The following is a 22405-nucleotide window of genomic DNA, read 5'->3' as shown; positions in this document are numbered from 1 at the left end:
GAAGCATTAGCTGTAGGACTGTTAAATGTCATGTGTATAGCCCGATTTTGAACGTACTGCAATGGGGACAAATGTGTGAGGCAAGGTGTTACCCCACACATTAGGTGTTAAGGTGTTAGAGATACCATATTTAAAGTGACTGTGAATAAATGCGTAATAATGTGATCACAGGGTTTTAATATCAAAGTATGACCTAGCCTTTAGTAGAATTCTAATGCTGCATGCCGATTTCTTCATTAGTGAGTGAGATGCCTATCCAATTTTACCCACAGGAAGGTTGTATTGTCAGAAGCAAATAAGTCATTACCAATGTGAATCGTTGGAGTGCTGGAAATGTACCTATTGTGTGAGGAAAAGTTAATAAAATTAGACTTCTTAGTGTTAATACTTCATCCATTACTCCGGCACCGGTTAAATACATTGGCAGCATCAATGTTAATTTGGATAAGGGTAAGTCTATACATTTATCTGCACTTATTATGGTAGTATCGTCAGCATAGAGTATACAATTAAATGAGCTTAGGCATAATGGAAGGTCATCGATATAGATTACAATATGGCATGCCAATATTAGTTACATTAGGTAATGAGTAAGTACCAGATTTGTATACCATTTGCTCTCGATCTTCTAAGTGCAGAGTAATGTTAAAGCTGGGCCAGTTATTCCAATCAATTATAGCTTCTGAAACAATATGCAGTGAAAAATGGAATCGAATGCCTTTGAAAGTCAATGAATAACGCAGCAACAAAACTACCAGCATCTATTGCAGTTTTGATGTCTGTTAAGGATATTAATACTAGCTCATGAAAGGAAGAGGGAAGAACTGGGGGGCTGAGGTAGCACATGCTACATTCAATTCGTTGTTCATTTGGCACTATTAAGTTTTGTCCCAAAAACTACTATTTGCATTTTGGACTTGTAATTCATTGCCTTATTTTGCCCATTGCTGCCTTTACTAGAGGTGGAAGGCATAGATCATTGCTTCCCAGAGTTTCTAGCTGTTAGCTAAAAAAATCCGAGGACACCTAAGTGCTTCTTACGAGTTCTGTGAATGTGAAAGCATTAATGTCTAATTGAACAACACTGAGCAATTCTTCGAGTTATCAACTTCTTGCGGGCAAGCGAGCACGTTGAGACACTTGGTGCATGTTGATTTGGCCTTATCAAGGTGTAGTTGAAACATAGGCGAGAGCTTGCAAGGACAAGGCACGTGTGGATAACACGGGTTTCCAAGAGCAAGGGTGACATGGCAATGCGCTCTCTTCTCACACAATACCGCAGCAGCAGGTGTTCCCTTTCGCCCGCTCTGCTCCGTTTGAGGCACGGGACAGCAAGCATATGAAGGCCCTTGGGACATGGCGTCGCAGCCACTTGGAGCTTAGGTGCATTTTTGCTGTTACAGACATCGCTGGCTTTTTCACTCAAAGGACCATTTGACACTTCGCATCAAAGACTAAGAAGTACTAGATTTTGGGTCATTGCTGTATGTGCCAGCGTGTTATACGCATGCTCACCTGTACGCAGCTCAGGTGTACAGCAAGTGGTGCACTCGAAAGCCTGTAATCTCGCCAGGAGGCATACCAGGAAGTGTAACCCACACTTCCTGCTGCAAAAGTTGAGCGTCCAGCTTGTATGCAGTACAGCTTGCACAACAAAATGAAAGTTCTGTGTAACACCTGGAATTGTATCTGCCAGTATTCAGTGCTGGTGCTGCCCTTGAACAGCTCATGCTCTTGAAAGCTGTAAGCAAGAGTTAATTAACTCGCCCACATGCTAGGTGCCCACACAACTGACGAGTCATCGCACGTGCCGCAAAGTCTAGTTTGCACGGCACGCATGGGATGGTGCACGGTGCTCATGTGCCTTGTAAAGTTTTGAACTTGCATGGACTCAATTATGCTTTGTAACGTCTGGTTTCTGGTACCATAAAAGTGCACAACAGGTACTTCCTGTGAAGTTGTCATAAAGCCTGACAAAATCCTTCTGTTACTAGGTTAGTTCATGGCTACTTGATCTCTTTCCATTTCGTTAATTAGCTTATGTTCAATATCTTTAAGAAAACAAGCTTCCATGCAGCAATACCTATGCCAGATAGTCGCATATGCATATGCACATGCTCACAGTGCTTTGCAGGTAGTCTTTATCACTAAAATTAAGGAAAAGAGGAGACGTTATCAAATGCAACAGTGCACGAGGCACACTGTCTTAGCCATACACTATTGATACAAAGACTGCATCTGTATAATTTAGTGTTTATTTTCCTGGTGTGCCAAGGGTGCGTCGCAGGTACTCCTGCTTAAGCTCCAACAGGTTGGCCTCGAGGGAAGCCAGCTCCTCGTAGCGTTGGCTTTGCCGTGCCTGCTGAATGTAGCCACGAATTATGGCCATCTGTTGTGCCAGGGGGTCTTCCTCTTCTGGTGGCGCCTTCACGCTGTTGGGGCTCCAGCCTTGCTCCGGCTGTGGCTGTGGTTTGGGCAGGCCGGGCAACCCCAACAGTCCCTGGCGTAGGAAGTGGCTGGCCGCTAGCCGTAGGGCACCCCGTAACTGAAGCTGGCGAGGCGTGGTGCCTCCGCTGCCAATCTGTCGGCTGCAAGACAAGGCACAGCTTGTACTGCTGTGGGCTGAGTAGCAATGTTGCAAGAGCAGCACTGATTTACTTGATTAACTCATTACTGATAGTAGGTTCGGCTAGTCGTTTTCAAGCACACCAGATTACTTTGGCAGTGTGCGTTACTTTCGGCTGGTCAAAATCAAGCGGACGGAATGTGCCGTATATGGCCGGTTCTTTCAGAGTACTGTGCTCAAGCTCAAAGGCACTCTCGCCTTCGACTTGGGAGTGTGATAGAGATCTGGCGGAGTTCTGGTCAACGTTACTAGACTAGGTTCAGTTTTCAAACTCCCGTGACTGCGTAGACCCACCACCGATCCTCGCATCTCGTGGCGCTGCTGTCGCACTTTGCTCGGTCAGCACGGTGCGGACAGGGCGACGAAGCACTACTGTCCGTTGTTTATGTGTTTTGGCGCGTTGTATACATGCGTGTTTTGCAGCAGTCTCGGTGTACTTTTGCAACACTCTTATGCGTTTTAAATGCCGTGTGCGTTTTGAACAGTTTACGGGCCGTATCATCCAATTTTATTTGGTGACGCGAATGCATATTTATGCTCCGTTCCTGCAGCGATAACTTACTTTGAATGGGCAAGTCTGCTCGCAAGGGAGCAAAGCTCACGCAGGTTTCAACATTGAACTTGTGAATGCGGTGCTCTGATGAAAGAAATAGTGCTAGCTTCATTTTTTTTATCCCGAAATGAAGTGCTGAGAGTGTGTATATACTGTGCGTCCCAGCTAACTTCAGCCAGTTTTAAAATATGCGAATGCCGCGTAGCTGGGCACAACCAAGGTAATGTTTGCCGTAGCTTTGAGATATTCAAATTATTATAAGTCCGCCTAGCTAGGTAATGCGTAGTTAATTCATTATTAATAAATAATTATCCAATAATTGTTAGTATACTTCTTAATTCACTCATTAATAAATTGGTTCATCTATTTATGTAATTTGTTGCCACCACCAAAAGTCGAGGTTTCAACGACCGTGGGTTCGAGTGCCTTAACTCTATTGTAATTAACTGTGCCTTAATTAACTTCACCTAATTCACTCTGCCTTGAGTGGCGTCGTGAACTGCCTCGATTGGTTCGCTTGGGCTCCCGTGACTTTTTTGGACCATCGTGTGGTCGCGCTAACATCGCCTCATGCGTTCACATTAATAATTAATTAGTACTAAGCAGCAACAGCTGATTACAACTACTAATCAGCTACTTACAGCTTTTCATCAGCAACAGCTGATTAATATAGAGCGCAGTGGACGGCCGGGGCTGCTGCGGCCCTGGACTAAGGACTCCACAGCGCACTCTGGGGCAGCGCAGCAGCATTTTCACAGCTACATAAAGTTTTTTAATCAATCTCCTAAACGCGAGACTATACAAACATTTAAAGACGCATCGGTGAAAACACTTGCTGAGTACGTAAGTTGTGAAGTCTGAGGACTCAAGCCCCTTCGCCAACGCAGAGCTGCGCCCGCGTAGAGCTACTTGCGGTGCTCCCGCCCTCTGGCGGCAAACCAATACAAGGGGCCACTCGCAATGTACGGCGCCTACGGAGAGTTTGACAACTGAACCTAGTCTAGTAACGTTGGTTCTGGTCACGTGGCTTTCGCACCTTCTGTTGTTGACATGGCGTCTGCCCCAGCAATAGTTCACGGTTGCCTTAGCGCCTGGCGCCTTGTTTGACAACTACACAAGAAGCTGACGTGTTTCCCCTTCTGACCTCCGACTGCTCTGGCGAGTGGCAGCATATTTGGCTCAGGCGCACTTTTTCTGGCTCCAATCTAAAGCGGGCGTCAAATTGTTTCAACCCAAGTCGGAGCTTGATGGGAACCAGCCGAATGTACCACAAATCCCTTGAGCTGAGAATGCCGAGAGCAAGGCATTCATGGAGCTTTGTGTCTGAAAGCTACACCTACAATATGGAGGCACAGGGCTTTTCGGAATACTTTGACCACGCGGCATTTATGCACCAAATGTTGGTACGCATATTTTGCATTCCGTGCCCTTTAGAATCAGCAACAAAATACAACAGCCACTGAGCCACCAGTGACAGGCTTCATAATGCACAGTGTACTAGAGTTTGTATACGATTACATAAACCACCCAGCTTATGCAATATTACTGTTAGTATACTTAAATTTCCTATTACTTTCCAATATGCAGATCGGGAAAGAAATTAAAACTCTCTTCTGTAGCAAAACTAACACAACACCTCTTGAAATGTTGATAAATGGTTTTCTTTATACTGGAGTTGCATTAGCAGGCAAATTTAATGCACATTTCCTGGAAGTGGGCGAATATACAGCTTTAAATCCCCTCCCAAGTAATAGCTCCCTTATGTCATACATGCACACATTAAATTCTGACTTAATATTTCTGACACCAACAACAGAAGCAGAAATGACAACCATTAGTGGTTCTCTAAGAAATACTTGTGCTCACGGGGATGATTACCTTTTACCACTGCCAATTAAACATTCTATTGGACACATTATAGGACTGTTGACTTACATATTTAATCAGATGTTGGTTACTGGAGTGTTCCCAGACAGACTAAATGTAGCCTGTGTTACTGTTGTTTTCAAAGGCGGAAAGAAAACAGAATTCAGCAATTACAGGCCAATTTCAGTTCTGCCAGTTTTTTTTAAGGCTGCTGAAAAAATAATTTACATGTGTCTTTTTGGTTCTTTTTCCTCCAACAATGTGATAAGTGATCGTCAATGTGGCTTCCAACCTGGCAAGCCGACTGAGACCGCATTACTTTATATAAAAAATGTCTTAATTCAAAACATTGAAATTAAACTTTTTACTATTGGTCTCTTTCTTGACTTGAGCAAAGTGTTTGATTTGGTCCAACATGATATTCTACAATCAAAATTAGAAATTTACAGAATTCGTGGCCTCGCTAAAGACCTAATGGAAAGCTACCTAACTGGAAGACAACAGTACACAAGGCTACGTAAGAACACTTGCTCTGACCATGGAACATTAAAATATGGTGTATCTCAGGGGTCCGTATTAGGACCTCTCCTATACACTACATATATAAGTGACATCATAAACATTTCTTCAACTTTGAACATTATCCTATACGCTTACAATACTAACATCTTTGCTGGCTTATACCTAAAAGAACTTCAGCAGCAAGCAAATATGTGGCTTGACAAATTACATGCTTGACTGATTGTAAATCAATTGACATTAAATGTAAAAAAAAACTAATTCATACTATTCCACACAAAATACAAAGCAATAAAACACAACCCAAAGCTCCATTTCGATTATTCAGAAATTGCATGTAATAGTAGTTGCAAGTTTCTGGGTGTACACTTCCACAACGATATGAGCTAGTCTGATCACATCACTCATGTCAAAATGAAAATGGCTCGATTCATAGGTGTTATCGGCTGCATTAACCATCTTCTGTAGCAAAGCAGCTATACTTTTGTTCATTCGCACCTCGTATACTGCAAATTTGTTTGGGGCATGTGTAATAAGACCAATGCAAAAGAATTGATAATCATGCAACAAAAAGCATTGAAACTATTAACGAGAAGGCAAGGTGGCCATAATAACTTATTATCTGTTTTTCACGTAATGCGTTTTACGGAGTGCTATAACTTTAAACTAGTGGTCCTTATCTATCATTGTATTAAACAAGACCTTTTTTTTTAATTCAGCAATATGTACCTCAGCCGTGATATTCACTATAACTTATGAACAATCTCACTTGTTTCGATTAGACCGAAGACAAATTATGGCACTGAATCACTAGATCATCAAATAATAAATATATGTAATAGTATTCCTTCTGTAGTGGAAATTGCACAATTGAGCGAGGGGTGTATTCTGTAAGAGTCCACCTAGTGGGACTGTCCATTTCGGCCGCTGCTGATTGGATGCAGCTGTACGAGCAAGGAGGAGACGAGCGGCCCTAACCAATCAGGAACGGCCGAAATGGACAGCCCACTAGGTGTACTCTTACAGAATACCTCCCCAGATCTGTATACCATTTTAGAAAGAAAGCAAGATTACTTTTTGACCCAGGTTGAAGCGTTATTGTGTTTTTTTTTTCCCCCCTAGTTTTATTCTGTGTGCACTCGTGTCCTACCAGCTGTGATGTCTACCTCTGTTTGCTTAAGTGTAGTTCATTAAACTCCACATGTAACATTATGCCCATCGTTTAGTCTTACTTGAAATCTTGCTTGAAGCATTCACCTTTTGATTTGCTTGTGTTCATTGATTATATTGTTAACACAAGATGGAATTGTTTATACTTTATTACATTTATTGCGAAGGTTTGCATGTAATCGGTAAATGTTTTTGAATGCGTCTTTGCCGACCTCACTGCTGACCTGTATCTTTACGAACTGGGCTGTAGGCCTAGACAGCAAGTATGCTTTGTCTGTTTCCTTTTGCCTCATCTCGTTGGCATGATACATTGTTGTATATGTACACATGCGAGAATAAACCGTATTATTATTAAACTTCACTGCAGGATATTTACTTATCCCTGTCCTGCACTAGTGAAAGCCATCACATGCCTGCAAATGTCTTTATATTATCACCCTATCTACCTGCCACCCTTGACAGTTACTCTAATAGACCACCAGTAATCCACTCTATGCATTACACAACCTGCTCAACTTTACTCCTTTCTTATCTCATGTGTGAACATTCGAACAAAAGGAAGAGCGTACTTAAGAACCAGCTGGAAAGTAGGTAAATTGCTTTTTGAAAGTAAACGTCGCTAAATTATAATTCACACATTCTAGCTACATTTGAGGTCAATTATGGTAGGTGAGCCCAACCTTTTCAAAGCAGCAGCGATGCTCACCTGACTAAGTCCAGCTGTTCAGCGATTCGGCAAAGGCGTGCCCTTGTTGCTTTGGCTTCCTCTTCAAGTCCTGACCGGCCCTCCCTGCATCAAAGCATGCACAGTGCAATATTGAGTTCAGTTTCTAAATGCGTGCAAGTATATGGCCATATCTTGCGTGAGCCACTTATATTTGCGGGGACAGGGCTCAACCTTGTAGCCTTCTCTGCCGTCACGTGCGAGTGTTAGCTTCATGCTCGCTAAATATGCAGCAATAAGCTATACCTCTCAAGCAAACGAGGCTTATTCAATAGTTATTTCATATTTTTGAGTATCATGTGTGTCACTGAAGTGCTTGTCAACCCTGCATTTTCACTGTCCGGGTAAAATAAGCCATGGTGAATATGAGCAACTCTACCTTTAGGCACATCTCACAGTTCTCTAAAATATGAACCTCAACAAGAAAAAGAGATCAAGTCAAATTTTCATATACAGAACATGGATATAACGAATAATAAGACAAATAATATAAGAACAACTCTAAAATGTTTCTGCCTGATATCAAGATGTATTGCCTGCATGTTTATAACAAATAGCAGATTACCAACGGTGTTAAATGCGACTTTAGAACAAAGTTTGACTGTACTTGGAATTGAAACCAACTTTTAGAAATGGCAGCCTCTTGTTTTTCCATGAATGTCGAGTAATACTTTTAAAATCTCACAGTTGGGTCGACAAAATGTGGTGTTCCATTATTTTCACATTCATAAAAAAAAAAAAAAACTACGGTAGCATGGTCTTTCCAGCACTTTCATCAAATGCAGTAGTTGCAGTAGTTGCTCACCTCATTCCATCAATCAGGCGGTAGTAGCCAGGCAGCAATTTCTCAGCTTCATCCATTAGTTTCCGCATGCGCTGCAGTCAGAGGAGCGTTTCAATTTTTCAGCATATTGAATGCAGTGTAAAACGACATTCAAAGTCTGGAGCGATGTAGAATGTTCTGCTGCCCAAATGCTGCATCATTCACACTGCTTGCCTTTTGCACCACTGTCACTTCTTGAAGTATCGCGAAAACAAGGAGAGAGCACTTAATACATATATATCTGCAGTTTTCTCGTGTGGAGGCGCCATTTTGCATTTGCAGAGTGCCGTGAGGGATGACTCAGTAACTATCTCACATTCTGATTGGTGAATGTTTCTCGCAGCAGTGACGGCACCAATCGGTCTGGAACCAATTGGCATGAAAAGGGCCTTTTCAGTGGTATTTGCAGCCTCCAAATTGAATTACGCGCCACTCTGGATGCTAAATGTCTCGGTGTGAACATGCTCTAAGGCCGCACTTGTGTCCTACCAGTGCTCACATGCATGCCGCTATGTCACACACAACAGTGACAACGTTACTCAGAAAAGAGGCAGACGCGCCGAAATACTACGAAGTCGCAGAAATAACAAAAAAGAAGTGTAGAAGGCAGGCATTGCACTTTAGTGCATTTTCATGCATCTGTTCACGCGACAGTTCAATGTGGATTATGGCATTACTCAAGGAGAGCTTGTTGGAGAGGTCTACAATCAAGAAATTGTGACAGAACCTCGTATTGAGCCAACAGTGGAGGTGGCTGCTCGGGAAGCAATAGGCGCCGGTCCAAGAGCACGCGGCAGTCCCGGCACAGGCGCAGCGGCTCGTCCCCAACGTTGGCAGCTGGACTCCCAGCAGACGCCACCAGCTGCTCTGCAAACACGCTTCCTGTATGCACACCGTGCAGGCTAACGTCTAGAGGCAGGCATGTGCTGCCTCTCGCAGAAGGCCTTAGTACATACAGACAGGCTGCATGTTTTTAAACAAAGCAGCCACTGTGAAGCAAGTTGTACTTTCAAGTTTAGGCAAAACGACCAAGGCACATATTCATTAAACTTCTCTTATGTAGGCGCTGTCTGCAATTAGCCTACACTGTGATGATGGTCTCATGTCATGTCAAATGCTATTTATGAGTGGTGAGAGGTACACAGGGCAATAAGGAAATTTTTTTAATGAAAGGGTGCTTTAGTGAATACAGCTAGCCCTGATTCATGCAAGAACTCTCCGTTTACCTTTGCTATATGAACTTAAATGATTTTAAATGAAATGCCAATTTCTAGCATAGTGCACACTGCACAGGAGAAGCTACGATACAGATGCTACAAGCACAGATCCGACACAAGTTAGTACAAAGCAACTTTGGTACAATGGGCTGGCATGATTGATTTTTCTTAGGATATTGTTCAGTAGATTATTAAAGCAGTGTATTTCCAACTGCAAAAGTCATTAAAAAGGTACGGTGACCACTTCCCCCACTTATCTGTGCAAGAAGAATATAATGGTGTCATTGTTGTCACATTTATGAATTAACTTAAATATACACAAGCCCTTATTCCATCAACATAAAAAAAAACCTTTATGGTTGTGGAAGTCAAGCACCAAAGAACTGAAAGCATGGTGTCTGACTATATTGTCACCAAATGTTTGCCAGGACAAAGCTAAGTGTGAGGCTGGCATGCACCTCTTGATGGGGCTTTTCATCTGATGGCATTCAAAATGGCTGGCCAATGTTTTTTTCTCAGTACCCTATACCAACATGCTCTCTGAGCATGAGATCTTGTAAACACGTCAGTTCATAATATTACATTCCAATGTGCCACATTCTTCAAGGTTTTCGGCATATTTAGACCACATACACTCACATTTTTTTTTTCAGCGATTACTTGTGTGTACATGGTACCGTGGTATCAAAAAGCTTACCCAAGTCCAGCAAGATACAAGTATTGAGCTACTTACGAACAGTGGCAGAGTCCAGGAACTCTGAGCATAGCTGGCACATAATGCCTCCACACAAACGGCAGTGATGTCGTCGACGGGAAATGCTGAAAGCCTTTGCACAGCTGGGGCACAGTTTGACGTCAGCATCATCTACCCAAGGCACAAGGGACCTTTCACGGGCTGAAAAGTACATACAGTGTTCAACCTAGGATTCGGCACAGCACCACTCCTCGGCATGATTTCACTGAAAAGCGGCTGTTGTGCCTATGTTTAAAGCGCTACACCATCAAACTACCTGTTCAATATACCTACCCAGAAAGAAGTCAAATTTTCTTAAAAAACAAGAACTTTGTAGCAAATATGCTAGACAGAAATGCTGACAAAGATCTATTAGCGCCAACAGTAGTTTACAGAATAGAAGGTACCTTGCGTGTTGGTCTTAGCATGTATTTGTATGTACAGGTAAGGACAAAATATTGCGGACTGTGGAAGCACATGGCATAATGCCAGCCAGTGGTGTCTAATGGCAGGTGCCTGGTGCCGCAACTGGCGCTAGCATTCTATCTAACTTGCAAGGGTGGCAATTATCAAACATCTGGCCTTTCAAGCCTTGGAAAGTGCTGCAAAGCACGCTCCTGCAACGGTGGAGTGTCTTTTAAACATTTGAGGAATGATAAACGGGTGCTACCACTTCCTATGACGCATGCATTCCAAGAAATTTTCGTCCTGGATTCAACCAAAATACCCTCGAATCTGTGCGTCATGAAAAGTAATACCATCTATTTATCATTCAGCTGTTTAAAGGGTCCCTCACCAAATTTGGGCTTGCAAACAAGTGTGGTGCATACGTCATTTGGTGACAGCCCTGTCTGCAAAGTATCCAACAGATACACAGCACGAAATTGGTTGAAATATCAAACAGAAGCTTGTGTGCTTTCCTTCTTGGGCGAACTGCACTTCCGAGCCAGAGAGTCAAGGTCACATGCACAAATGCATCTACGTAAAACGCATTATCTACAATGTAACCGATTATGACATGTGACTTCGGTAAATTGCCTAATGCTGAAGGAAGTGGGCCACGTAGCAAAAACGGAAGAGAAAAAAAGAAGAGGAGACGGTGCTCGTGATACAAATGTGACACAGTCCCTCAGCTTGAAGCTAAACATTTCGACAGAATTGCCTGTCTGGTTGGGAAATTGATTAGGACTTGAGACTGACTCCAACCAAATAACTGAATTTTATTAGCCCGACGTTTTAATCTGTAGGAACGGATCCGCCCCAGCTTTCTACGGCTTGCCAAAACTCCATAAACCCGGAATCCCCTTACGACCAATCGTAGACTTTTCGTGTTCCCCACTACGATCACTATCCAGTTACTTGCATCAGATCATATCACCACTCACCGGAAGGACAGCATCGCACGTGCGCGACTCCGAGAATTTCATCAAACTCACATCAAAAGTCCGTATCGAAGATGATGAATGTCTGGTCTCTTTTGATGTAATCTCTCTGTTCACAAGAGTACCCATTAAGTTGGCTGTGTCCGCAACCAGAGATGCACTGGAATGTGACGATATGCTCAGTGAGAGAACCCCCTTTGAGTGTAGACGAGATCTGCCGCCTTCTCGAACTGTGCCTGTCCAATACCTATTTCACCTTCCGAGGCAGCTACTACAAACAGGTTAAAGGAACTCCTATGGGGGCCTCAATTTCCGTTGCTATGGCTAACTTGACTATGGAGAGCATCGAGGAGAGAGCTTTAAATACTTTTTCCCCGAAACCAAAAGTCTTCCTCAGGTACGTGGATGATTGTTTTTGCATCGTGAAGACGAGCCAAGTCGAAAACTTGCAGAAACACTTAAACTCCATAGACCCGGATATACAGTTCACATATGAGCGCAAACAGAACGGATCACTCCCATTCTTAGATGTACAAGTTACACGAAAAGACGGCATTTTAAAATTTTCAGTCTACCGAAAACCAACCCACACAGGCCGCTATCTTCATTTCCAATCCGACCATCCGGCAAACCACAAGGCATCTGTTGTAAATTCTTTATTCAAACGAGCCGAAACTCATTCCTCATCGGAATCGGATCTAAAGAAAGAAAAGAGAACGGTTCTCAACGAACTTAAGAGGAATGGCTACACAGATGACTTCATTCGAAAAACAACCAGACAACAAAAAAGAAGAAGCAAAATGCGGGACCTTCAGCCGTCGACTTCTCCCCAACCCCAGAAGCGAGTGTCCATCCCGTACATCAGAGGTACCAGCGAAGCGCTCAGCCGAATATTAAAAAAAGAAGGCCTCAAAGTGGCGCACAAACCAATAAACACTTTCAATATCCTCCTCCCTAAACCAAAAGATCGTCCACCTAAAGAAAAAGCTCAAGGCGTCGTCTACAAAATCAGTTGTGCCGACTGTCCGGCGTCGTACATCGGGGAAACCAAAAATCTAAAAGAAAGGATCAGACAGCACGAGAACGTCAGGACATTCAACCGTATTCGCAGCGCCGTCGCTGAACACTCTGAAGACGCCGACCACAAAATCGCTTTCAAGGAAACTGAAATCCTTCAAACAGAAACGAACTGGCGAAAGAGACTACTACTGGAGTCATGGCACATTCAGAATACGGGGAATAACATAAACCGCGTGAAGGGCAACCTACCCTCGGTGTATGTCCATGGCCTAGGCGACCTGACGAAAAGAAGAAAAGGACGCACAGCCAGATAGACTTCCGCTTGTTTCACCAACACAGAACGTTGGCGCGACCCTGTAACCTCCCCCCCCCCCCCCATCAAGGGCACCGTCGCGAGCACTCCCCCCAGCACCGGTCATCCCAGCACCATGGAAGCGCTCAACAACACACCCCCCCTTTCCGTCTGTGAAGTGTCTCCCCACCTCCCGTGTTCCCCCCCCTCCTTTCTTCAAAAAAGATGCTTTAAAAGCGGCACACCACCACCCCCGAAGAACAACCCCCCTGAAGAAGGAGCCGAATGGGCTCCGAAACGTCGGGCTAATAAAATTCAGTTATTTGGTTGGAGTCAGTCTCAAGTCCTAGTCCCTCAGCTACGTTGAGAAGAATGTAGGGAAGGAATGGTGCTTGAAAACGCTAGTCATGGCAAGGAGAGAGAGTGTCTACATTGGCAGTGAAGCTTGCCTCCTGGCAGCATGCCAACACAACATTTCAATTTCTCCTATCTTTAATAATGAGGCTATTTGAAAAATTCTTGCAGTAAAATGCTCCCTAGACAATGACCTACAGCTTCTAGTGTATAACGGAAATTTGGAATGGGGCCTGATGAGGGGCCTTTTAAAAGACATCCTACTGATGTGGCCTTCTGAGTGTACCTTGAGGCGATTTCTGAGGCTTGAAAAGTGGCTACCAGAAGTTAAATAACTGCTACCTTTGCGAGCTAGATGGGACACAAATGCCAGTTGCAACACAATGTGCCTGCCGTTAGAAGTTGCTAGTTGGCATAATGCCATGCACTACCACGGTCCAGAATACTTCATCCCCACATATTCACACACGAGTGACCTTGCATACATGTGTAACAGCTCAAGTGTACCGCATATGACCTGCACCACATTGGTCTGCAATTAGTTGGAGCAAATAAGTACACAGCATTCAGTGCTCTCACGATAGGATAATGATAACAAATGAACATGCCACAGAGATATGTTCTTTTTTCCAACCATGGCAAACATGCTTTCACAGTGCTCCTATGTCACATGCCATATATGTATGTCGTATAGCCCGAGTTCCATGGCGAAATCATACTAGCATGCATGCATGCATATGGATAAGGCCAACAGTGGTGCATCTTGCACAATTAATGCAATGAACCATGCAAACCCTCATATTATCATGTATGTGCGGGAAAACTACAATGGTGGCTTAATTGTGTCTTGAAATCAATAAAATGAGATTCAGAATGAATTTTCTAGGCAATGAAAGACAGATAAGAAGGTTAGAGCAACGACCTGCGATAGCATATTCAAAGATACCGCAACGATTATGACATGGAATGACTCGCAAACAATTCTACTTGCACTGACGAAAAATAAGCAGCGTGAAGCGAGAATGAAAGGGTTATTTTAAACCTCACACGCACCTTTCCGCATCTCGGGGTCGCTGGGGGCGTCCACTACAAGTTTGGTCAATCGAATGAGCAGCTTGTTGCTCTGCCCTACGTACCGATCCACTCGACGACCGCGAATTAGCCGGACAGTACCTGTGTGAGCCTGGACAACTCCTGCGAAGTGATGCGCACGAATTACGTACAGCTATTGCATCGTGATTTATGGAGTAATTGAATACGCACCAATTTCCTGTTGTCCCCAATCAGGCGTTTGTTCTTCCTCAACGACGGGAGAGTCCGCGAGGATCTTTCGTCTGGCGCGTCCTGCGTGGACACTTCATAAGCTCACTGCTACCAGTGGGGCGGTGTACTACAGCGAGCATACCGATGAAGCCCTTCAGCGAGTGCAGAACATCTCGCTCGCCGGCAGCATGGTTGGCTTCGAAATGAGCAGTTAGCTCCTCGAAGTTTCCCAGATCTTCCACACAGATGGGACAAAGATACCCTTCCTTTACCTCTCCCATAATAGCTTCTCAGATGCAAGGGGCGAAACCAACTGAAACTCTCCGCAGTGGAGAACTTGGTGACGTCAAAATAGCACCGTCAACAGAATTCTTTGCACGCCTGTGCCCGCCTTCTCCACGGCCTCTCTTGCGCAGGTCTCACATGCTCTGTGCTATTTCGACGTCTACTCATTCACATGCGGGCTGTCGCTCCTGTATTTTCCTTTCGCTTCTGCATCCGGCCTGCAAGCTGATCCGAGTGAAACCGCTGGGACAGTGGTTGGTCTCCGTAATCACTATGTGTGTAGGAAACACCGTATAAGTGGTTTTGTAGCCGCTTTGTGCAGCCATGTCTCGTTCTTGACGCATCGCAAGAAGCAATGACCGCGGTCCTGGACCGCTTCCGTGGCGGAAGCATGCCTGCTGCCCTTTGCCAATTTTCGTGCCGGTGTAAGAAGCTACTCGATGGCCGACGATCGTGAAGAGTACCCAGGCGAGCTGCTTCACCAGGCTGCTCTGTGGGGGAACGCCGAGCTCCTGGAAGACTTGCTCAACGGCGACCAGGTATACGCGCGCTACCCGATCAAAATTCGAGTGGGCAGCAGATATGTATTTAACGTCTGAATGCAGGTGCGGCTCATCGATGCTCCGGATATGCACGGAAGAACAGCTCTTCACGCAGCCGCAACCAACAGTGATGAGACGTGTGCCCGCATCTTGCTACAGTCGGGTGGTGAGTCGCGTGATGTATGCAAGGAGAGGGCATGCACGATCACTCTTGTGCACGACACAGAAACGGCTAGTAAACATAACCAATCAAATTCGGTACTCTTTGAAAGTCTATTATTATTGCCTTCTCATTTGATATTTTAAGAGCTGCTCTAGGCTGATCATGGTTGCGGTACTATATTGTAACGGTTCGTTACGTTCGCGCCAAGGGATTTTCATTCTGGGCGTTTATTAGCAATATTAACATGTGAGGTTCCGCCTCGTAAAGAGCTTAACACAATCAGGGGTGCCTCGTCAGTACAGATGCAATCCGCCTTTGTGTTTATGAGTTGTGTTGCATTTAGTTAAATTCCCATCCTTGACCCCAGTATCAACATATTCTTCCTTGTTCCTCTTGTCTGAGCACCTCTCTCGCACAAGGAACTAATGTAGTTACAGTTACAAGCAGATAATATGGCAGAATGATCGCCATGAGTTTCTGTCAGTGAACGCACCGATTTGAAAGATGAAGCTTAGCAGCCCTTTTCATATATTCTTTCTGCAGTGAAAGCCATCATGTGAATTTAGTCAGTAACAAGCTCCACAGTGCTACATTCTGAACCCAGTGGAGCTTGCTCAAATACCATGTGCGCTTCTTGTTATGGCCCTGCTGCATCATGTTGTTATTCTTTACTGCATGAAGAAAGTTAGTTGAAACTTCCATGCTTGTACACATTGATGTACTTACTAGAAAAGCTGGTGGTATTGTTGAATGTCATTTCTTATGGTATTTGCCTTTCATATTCACAACGAGAAGGCTTGGTTTTAGCCCACAGGGCCTTTACATATTGAGCTAGGTGGAACACCAAGGTTATAGGGCCGTGAGGTATCTTGGTAAGCATGCATTAGTCGATTAATCCTCAATATGTCAGCTGAAACAGTACAATTATAAAGAAGACCCAGAAGAAAGAAACACACATGCTGCACATTGTTTGTCCTGTGGGGCACGCATTTTCCTGCATCCTCAATTAAGTTACAAGGTTTCAGATTTTATTGCTTGTTAGATCATATATCTGCCCCATACATTGAGCTGATCATACAAATAAATTAAATGACCAGCCTTATATGCCTTACCAGACATCTGTTATGACTTTACCATTACCTGCATACTTTGTAAGCATCTGTATTCATGCGTAGGCGTGAACTTCTTAAAATGGATGAAAAGATTTATGTGTGTCAGTCTTGTACTACCTAACACTCCGAAGCACGTACAGCTTATGTTGCTTCACTTGATGATCAAGGTGAATGATATACTGCTCTCTCTTTCCAGCAAATCCGAGTGCTGCTTGTGGAATTCATGACCAGCACAAGGTGAGCACATAGCATCACAGAAACTGATGTCACAAGATCTAGCTCTAGTGCATTTAATATAGAACATATCCATATAGTGAACATTGTTTAACTGCGCGAACAAACGAACCACAAAGACAGCAAGGGACAGGGACGGGCGCAGACTTGCAACTAAAGTTTATTCCACAACGTCCACATATAAGTACGCCCCCAACATACACCACTGCGCGTGCGCGAAAAAAGGTAAGATAAAAGAAAAGTAAACCCTTGTATAAGCAAAACGCGACCTACCTGCGCTCGTCAATAAACCTCATCTCACTGTTATGTAAATAAACTGAGGTGTCACTGACACATTCTTGTCCCTTCTTTCTAATATGGTGCGCCTCGAGTAGCTCTCTGGCTCGGCTATCTCGGCAGCGGCACAAAATCTTTACTTCCTTCATGATCGGCTTGCACGTGCACGCCAGGCAGTGGACAGGCAGGTGCCCATTCGTTTTATTTCTAATAGACAATTTGTGCTCACGCAAGCGCACGTTCACACACCTTCTTGTTTGGCCTCTGTAAACTTTGCCACATGATAGAGGTATCTGATATACTACTCCAACACTGCAATCTACGTGGGAAATGGAGTGCTTTGTTCCGCACCCTTGGAAGTTATTTTTACTTCTTCCTATGCGCGAGCATAGCCCAGCGAGTTTGCCGGAAGCCGACAACGCCATCTCAACTCCATACCGTTTCACAACCTTCTTTAAGTTGTGGGAAGTCTTGCGAACATAAGGCACAACTGTACGTTTCTTATTTTCGCGCTCCCTTGCGTCTTCAGCAACATTGCCTTCCGCCTTTATCTTCTTAAGCACTGCCTCCACTACTGCTGAAATGACTGATTGCGGGTAACCGGCTTCTTCCAGCCTTACAATCTGCCTGTCAAAGCTCTCCTGTATTTTGTGCGTGCAGGACTTTCTTAAGGCTGATGTGATACACTGGGTGGCTATTCCCTGCTTTACCGTTTTCGAATGAGCCGAATCGTAGGGCAACAATTTCTTTTGGGATCTTCGGTTATATTTCCAGCACACATGGTCGTCACAGAAGCTTATAGCGTTGTCTAAAAGACTGAATATTATTATCCTTTGTTAGTTCATGGGTGAATGTTAAACCTTTGCCAAGGCACTGAAAAATGTGTAGTACACCTGCGATGGCGTCGTCATATGTGTAACTGGCTTGCTTTTTTAAAAGTACAAGAAAATCGTCAACATAACGGAACACGGTAACACGGAACCTGGTCACGGTCGATCCCTTCGTTTACCGCACTGTCAAATTCCGATAAGTAAACATTGCACAAGATAGGAGCAACGCAAGATCCTATACATACACCTTGTTTCTGCACGTAATAGTCTTCTTTAAACTGGATGAAGGTATATTTGAGGTAAAACTCAAGCAACGCTAAAAACCTATTAACAGTCAACCTCGCTGGGCTATGCTGGGCTATGGCAAACTCGCTGGGCTATGCTCGCGCATAGGAAGAAGTAAAAATAACGTCCAAGGGTGCGGAACAAAGCACTCCATTTCCCACGTAGATTGCAGTGTTGGAGTAGTATATCAGATACCTCTATCATGCGGCAAAGTTTACATAGGCCAAACAGGAAGGTGTGTGAATGTGCGCTTGCGGGAGCATGAATTGTCTATTAGAAATAAAATGAATGGGCACCTGCCTGTCCACTGCCTGGCGTGCACGTGGAAGCCGATCATGAAGGAAGTAAAGATTTTGTGTCGCTGCCGAGATAGCCGAGCCATAGAGCTACTCGAGGCGCACCATATTAGAAAGAAGGGACAAGAATATGTCAGTGACACCTCAGTTTATTTACATAACAGTGAGATGAGGTTTATTGACGAGCGTAGGTACGTCGCGTTTTGCTTATACAAGGTTTTACTTTTCTTTTATCTTACCTTTTTTCGCGCACGCGCAGTGGTGTATGTTGGGGGCGTACTTATATGTGGACATTGTGGAATAAACTTTAGTTGCAAGTCTGCGCCCGTCCCTGTCCCTTGCTGTCTTTGTGGTTCGTTTGTTCGCGCAGTTAAACAATGTTCGCTAATATCTACCAACTCGCCCAACAACAAGTTCTTCTAAACTACATATCCATATAGTAGAGCTTGTGTGCAAACGTTAACTGCCACTGCTTGCACTGCACTGTATGGTAGTGGCATAGCCAGGAAGTGGCACATCAGCCCACCCCCCCAACCTCCCACCCTTTTTTTCTCAAATGTCTCTGTTAGTATGCGACTTTCCCAGCTCCCCTCTACCCCTCCGTTTCTGGTCTATGACAAATATTTGCCTGTCCCAAGCAGTGATTGACTAGAATGAAATATAGTTAGTTGAAAAAGGTCGTTATATTATGCCATTCCAGGTCGCCTTATACATATGCATTAGTAGTGCTAGTAAAGGAAGGCATACCTTGCATCCGAAAATAGGCTGTGGTGATCTCATTCGTTATTACTTTTAGCTCAATCAGCATTATGAATGACCATGGGGCGTTGAAGACAAAAAACTTTGTATCTGTAAATGCAATTTCAAAATGTGACTCTTTTTTATGGCACTGCGTGCTTGCATTGTGTGCTGCATGTGTAAATGTTCTTTTCATGGAGACAGAGTGTCATGTCAATAAGCGCTGTTTCTTCTGGCTTTCCCATCGTCATTCTCTGAAACATTTTTTATCTTTGTTTTTCGTATGAATCGGAGCAAACTTTCTCAACCATCGAAGTCCAGTTTCTAGCCACCCTTGATCATGCGCTCACAATATTTCTGCACATGTGCTGCCTGTCTTCCTTGTCCTGTTTTTCAGTCAGGTCCCACATAATACTAACATGTACTTACAAGCTCAGTTATCTATTCTGCTATTTTATTTCTCCTGTACTTTAATGATTTAGTTTGTTGCAATGACAAATCTGCGGTGTGCCACGTTTCTCATGCACCTTCCACGTACACCGTTGCAGACACCACTGCACGTGGCTGCCGAGCTGGGCCATGTGTCAACGGTGCGACTGCTGCTCGATTCAGGCGCCGACTTGTTGGCCCGCGATGCCCAGGGCCAGACAGCCACTGACGTTGCTGAGCTCGCTGGGCATGCCCAAGTGGCGGAAATGCTTCGAATGGCCACCGGTGTGTTTTCAATAAGACGAATTGATTTGGGCAGACAAGAACAATTTTACAATAACGACTGTATGATGGATGATTTGCAAGGTTTACTGTGATGTGAAGTTGGCCATGTGTAATGCAAAGCATAACATGTCCTGCTTTACGAATACATAATCCTGACAAGTAGTTATGGTGATTGCTGGATCCAAAAATATGTCTGGCAGGTTGTAATGGCAATGTTTCAGATTCTTCATATGGACTGAATGACCAGGAGAATATGAATAACCATTAGAAAAATTTAACTTGGCAAATAATGGCTAGGTTTAGCACATATTGAACATTGCACCATGATTATAAACCAGTACTCATTCATTCATTCTGCGATACTGACATCCCTATAATGAGGGTCCTTACAGGGCAGGTAAACAAGCGAGAGGAAACAACATATAAACTAGATGCAAAAACACCTCAAGATGCTGAACAAAAGTTGTAAACATAGGTCTAAGGATGTTGAAATGCATTAGCATTGCTTGTGTTCACTAAAGAGCTTGGCACAACATGTCTCATAGTTCCACAGAGCTGTCAGTTTTGACAAGTGGTGTGCTTTTCCCCATGACAGAAGAGCTGGATCAGAAGCACCAGGAGAGCTACACTCGGCTGGCCGCAGCGTGTGCCTTGGGTCATGTGGAGGAAGTGCAAGCCCTGTTGACAGAGCTTGGACCCCGTGCTGAGGCTGTGGTAAACAGTGAAGGAGGCCCAGGGGGCGGCTCCCTGCTGTACAGGGCATGTGAGGATGGTCAACTGGAAATCGCTCGGCTACTCCTGGAGCATGGTGCAGATGGTCGAGCCCACCTGGTCACTCACTACTCGCCTCTGTATGTGGCCTGCTACAAGGGACGTACTGATATCGTGCCCTTACTACTTGAGGTGAGATTGCTTACCACCTGCTGTTGTGACTAAATGGGCTAATATATGCTGCTACTAAGGACAAGGTCATGGGTTTGACTTTTGGCCACTGTGGTCACACTTTGATGGAGTCAGAATGCAAAAACGCTTATATGCCGTGCTTTTGGTGCGTGTTGAAGAACCCCAGGATGTTAAACAACTTCCACTAAAGCATCTCCTGTAGCCATAGGTTGGCAAAATAAATAGAACTCACTCAGAATCACCCAAAAATTATATTTTTTGCTTAGAGCTCACTTGGACTGACTCGCCAAAATTCTACTCAGTCTGACTCACTGAGACTCAAACTCGCAAGAATTACACTCAGCAGAATTAACTTGGACTCACTCATCAAAAACAGACTCAGGCGGTTCTACTTGGCCTACAGACTCTCACACACTCAGGCTTTCTCGTGACTTGAACACTTTCGTATGAGTCTAATAATAGCACTGGCAGAGGTATTGCAAATGCTAAACATTTAGGAAAAAGTACGCACAAGAATCTTAATAATACAAGAAAGTTTCTTATTTCTCGTGCATCACAATGCCTTGTATTAAATAAATAAGTATGACCTGCAATCTTGGCAGTGCCGGAAGTATTTTGCCAAAGGATAAAATGTGCTAAAGGGATCTTTTACGAATATGGAAATTCTTATTAGTGGGTTTGTTCATGCTTTCACGGACCTTTGTTCAAGCAATGCGCACATGCGTTTTTGGCAGTTCATACAGAACCCGATCCTTTCTTTCTGGCACTGTTTAATATGAAGGCCTGCCTCGTAAACAAAAGTGGATGCTGCTAAAATTGTGCACAAAGAAAACTTGACTTTAAGTATAGCCTATTCCCAACTGCGATGCATGATAGCTCTGCAGGAGGTACAGCTCACTGTTTTGCTTTTTGAGTTGTCAGACATACTCCCAGGCACTGAGAATTTTGTAAGTCCTGGTCGGTCCACAGGATCTACGGTAGATGCGTCCATGAGACAAAGCGTTATACTGCTGACATCCATATTTGCTGTCAGTCGCTCTGAACACGAGCACCAAACACGGAGGAACAAAAAGGATTAGAAGGGTGCATCAAGTGACCATCTTGAAGCTTCGTCATAAGAAATTGATAGTTGCCTAAGTATCCTTATGTGATTTGAAGGTGAAAGCATGAGGACTTGTCTAAGTTATCGCCTTGAATTAAAACTCCATCTTCATCAACCTTGCTCTAATATGCACCTACCTTGATCCACTTTAGCCTACCTTAATGCACTTTAATTCACCTTCACTCACTTTACTTCACCATGGGATTTTGCAGTGCGAGCCACAGCAGGTCCAGCACCGGGAACGTGACATCATCACGTGGTCACGTGGGTTTTAGAACCATCAGATATTAATGCCCAATGAACGCCGGAGTTTTCGCTTCATGGGGCATATAAGGCTTTTGTCTTAAAATATAAAGGAAAGGCTCATGGGCAATAGGACCTCA

At 44.1% G+C, this 22405-nt stretch overlaps 2 protein-coding genes across 4 annotated transcripts in view; one reads left to right on the top strand and one right to left on the bottom strand.

Moving 5' to 3' along the window:
- Positions 1–2233: 2233 nt before the first annotated feature.
- Positions 2234–14948, bottom strand: Rbsn-5 (Rabenosyn-5). Its single transcript, XM_070538877.1, has 8 exons — positions 14685–14948; positions 14543–14623; positions 14333–14473; positions 10232–10393; positions 9009–9148; positions 8264–8334; positions 7441–7524; positions 2234–2588 (listed from the first exon to the last, which is right to left on the bottom strand). The coding sequence occupies exons 1-8, from the start codon at positions 14821–14823 to the stop codon at positions 2255–2257; spliced, it is 1152 nt and encodes a 383-aa protein (XP_070394978.1). The 5' UTR covers positions 14824–14948; the 3' UTR covers positions 2234–2254.
- A 32-nt stretch (positions 14949–14980) lies between these two features.
- The window catches only part of Lrrk (Leucine-rich repeat kinase), a 70854-nt gene continuing 63429 nt past the window's right edge, over positions 14981–22405 (top strand). For all 3 annotated transcript variants that reach the window (XM_070538875.1, XM_070538874.1, XM_070538873.1), the window contains exons 1-5: positions 14981–15366; positions 15433–15535; positions 16841–16881; positions 19852–20017; positions 20613–20920. In XM_070538875.1, coding sequence (XP_070394976.1) covers positions 15268–15366; positions 15433–15535; positions 16841–16881; positions 19852–20017; positions 20613–20920 — 717 coding nt within the window. In that variant the 5' untranslated portion in view covers positions 14981–15267. The remainder of the gene's footprint in view (positions 15367–15432; positions 15536–16840; positions 16882–19851; positions 20018–20612; positions 20921–22405) is intronic.

The sequence above is a fragment of the Dermacentor albipictus genome, chromosome 5, assembly GCF_038994185.2.
Source record: "Dermacentor albipictus isolate Rhodes 1998 colony chromosome 5, USDA_Dalb.pri_finalv2, whole genome shotgun sequence".
Classification (NCBI taxonomy): Eukaryota; Metazoa; Arthropoda; class Arachnida; order Ixodida; family Ixodidae; genus Dermacentor; species Dermacentor albipictus.
This window is presented reverse-complemented; position numbering and strand designations above follow the sequence as displayed.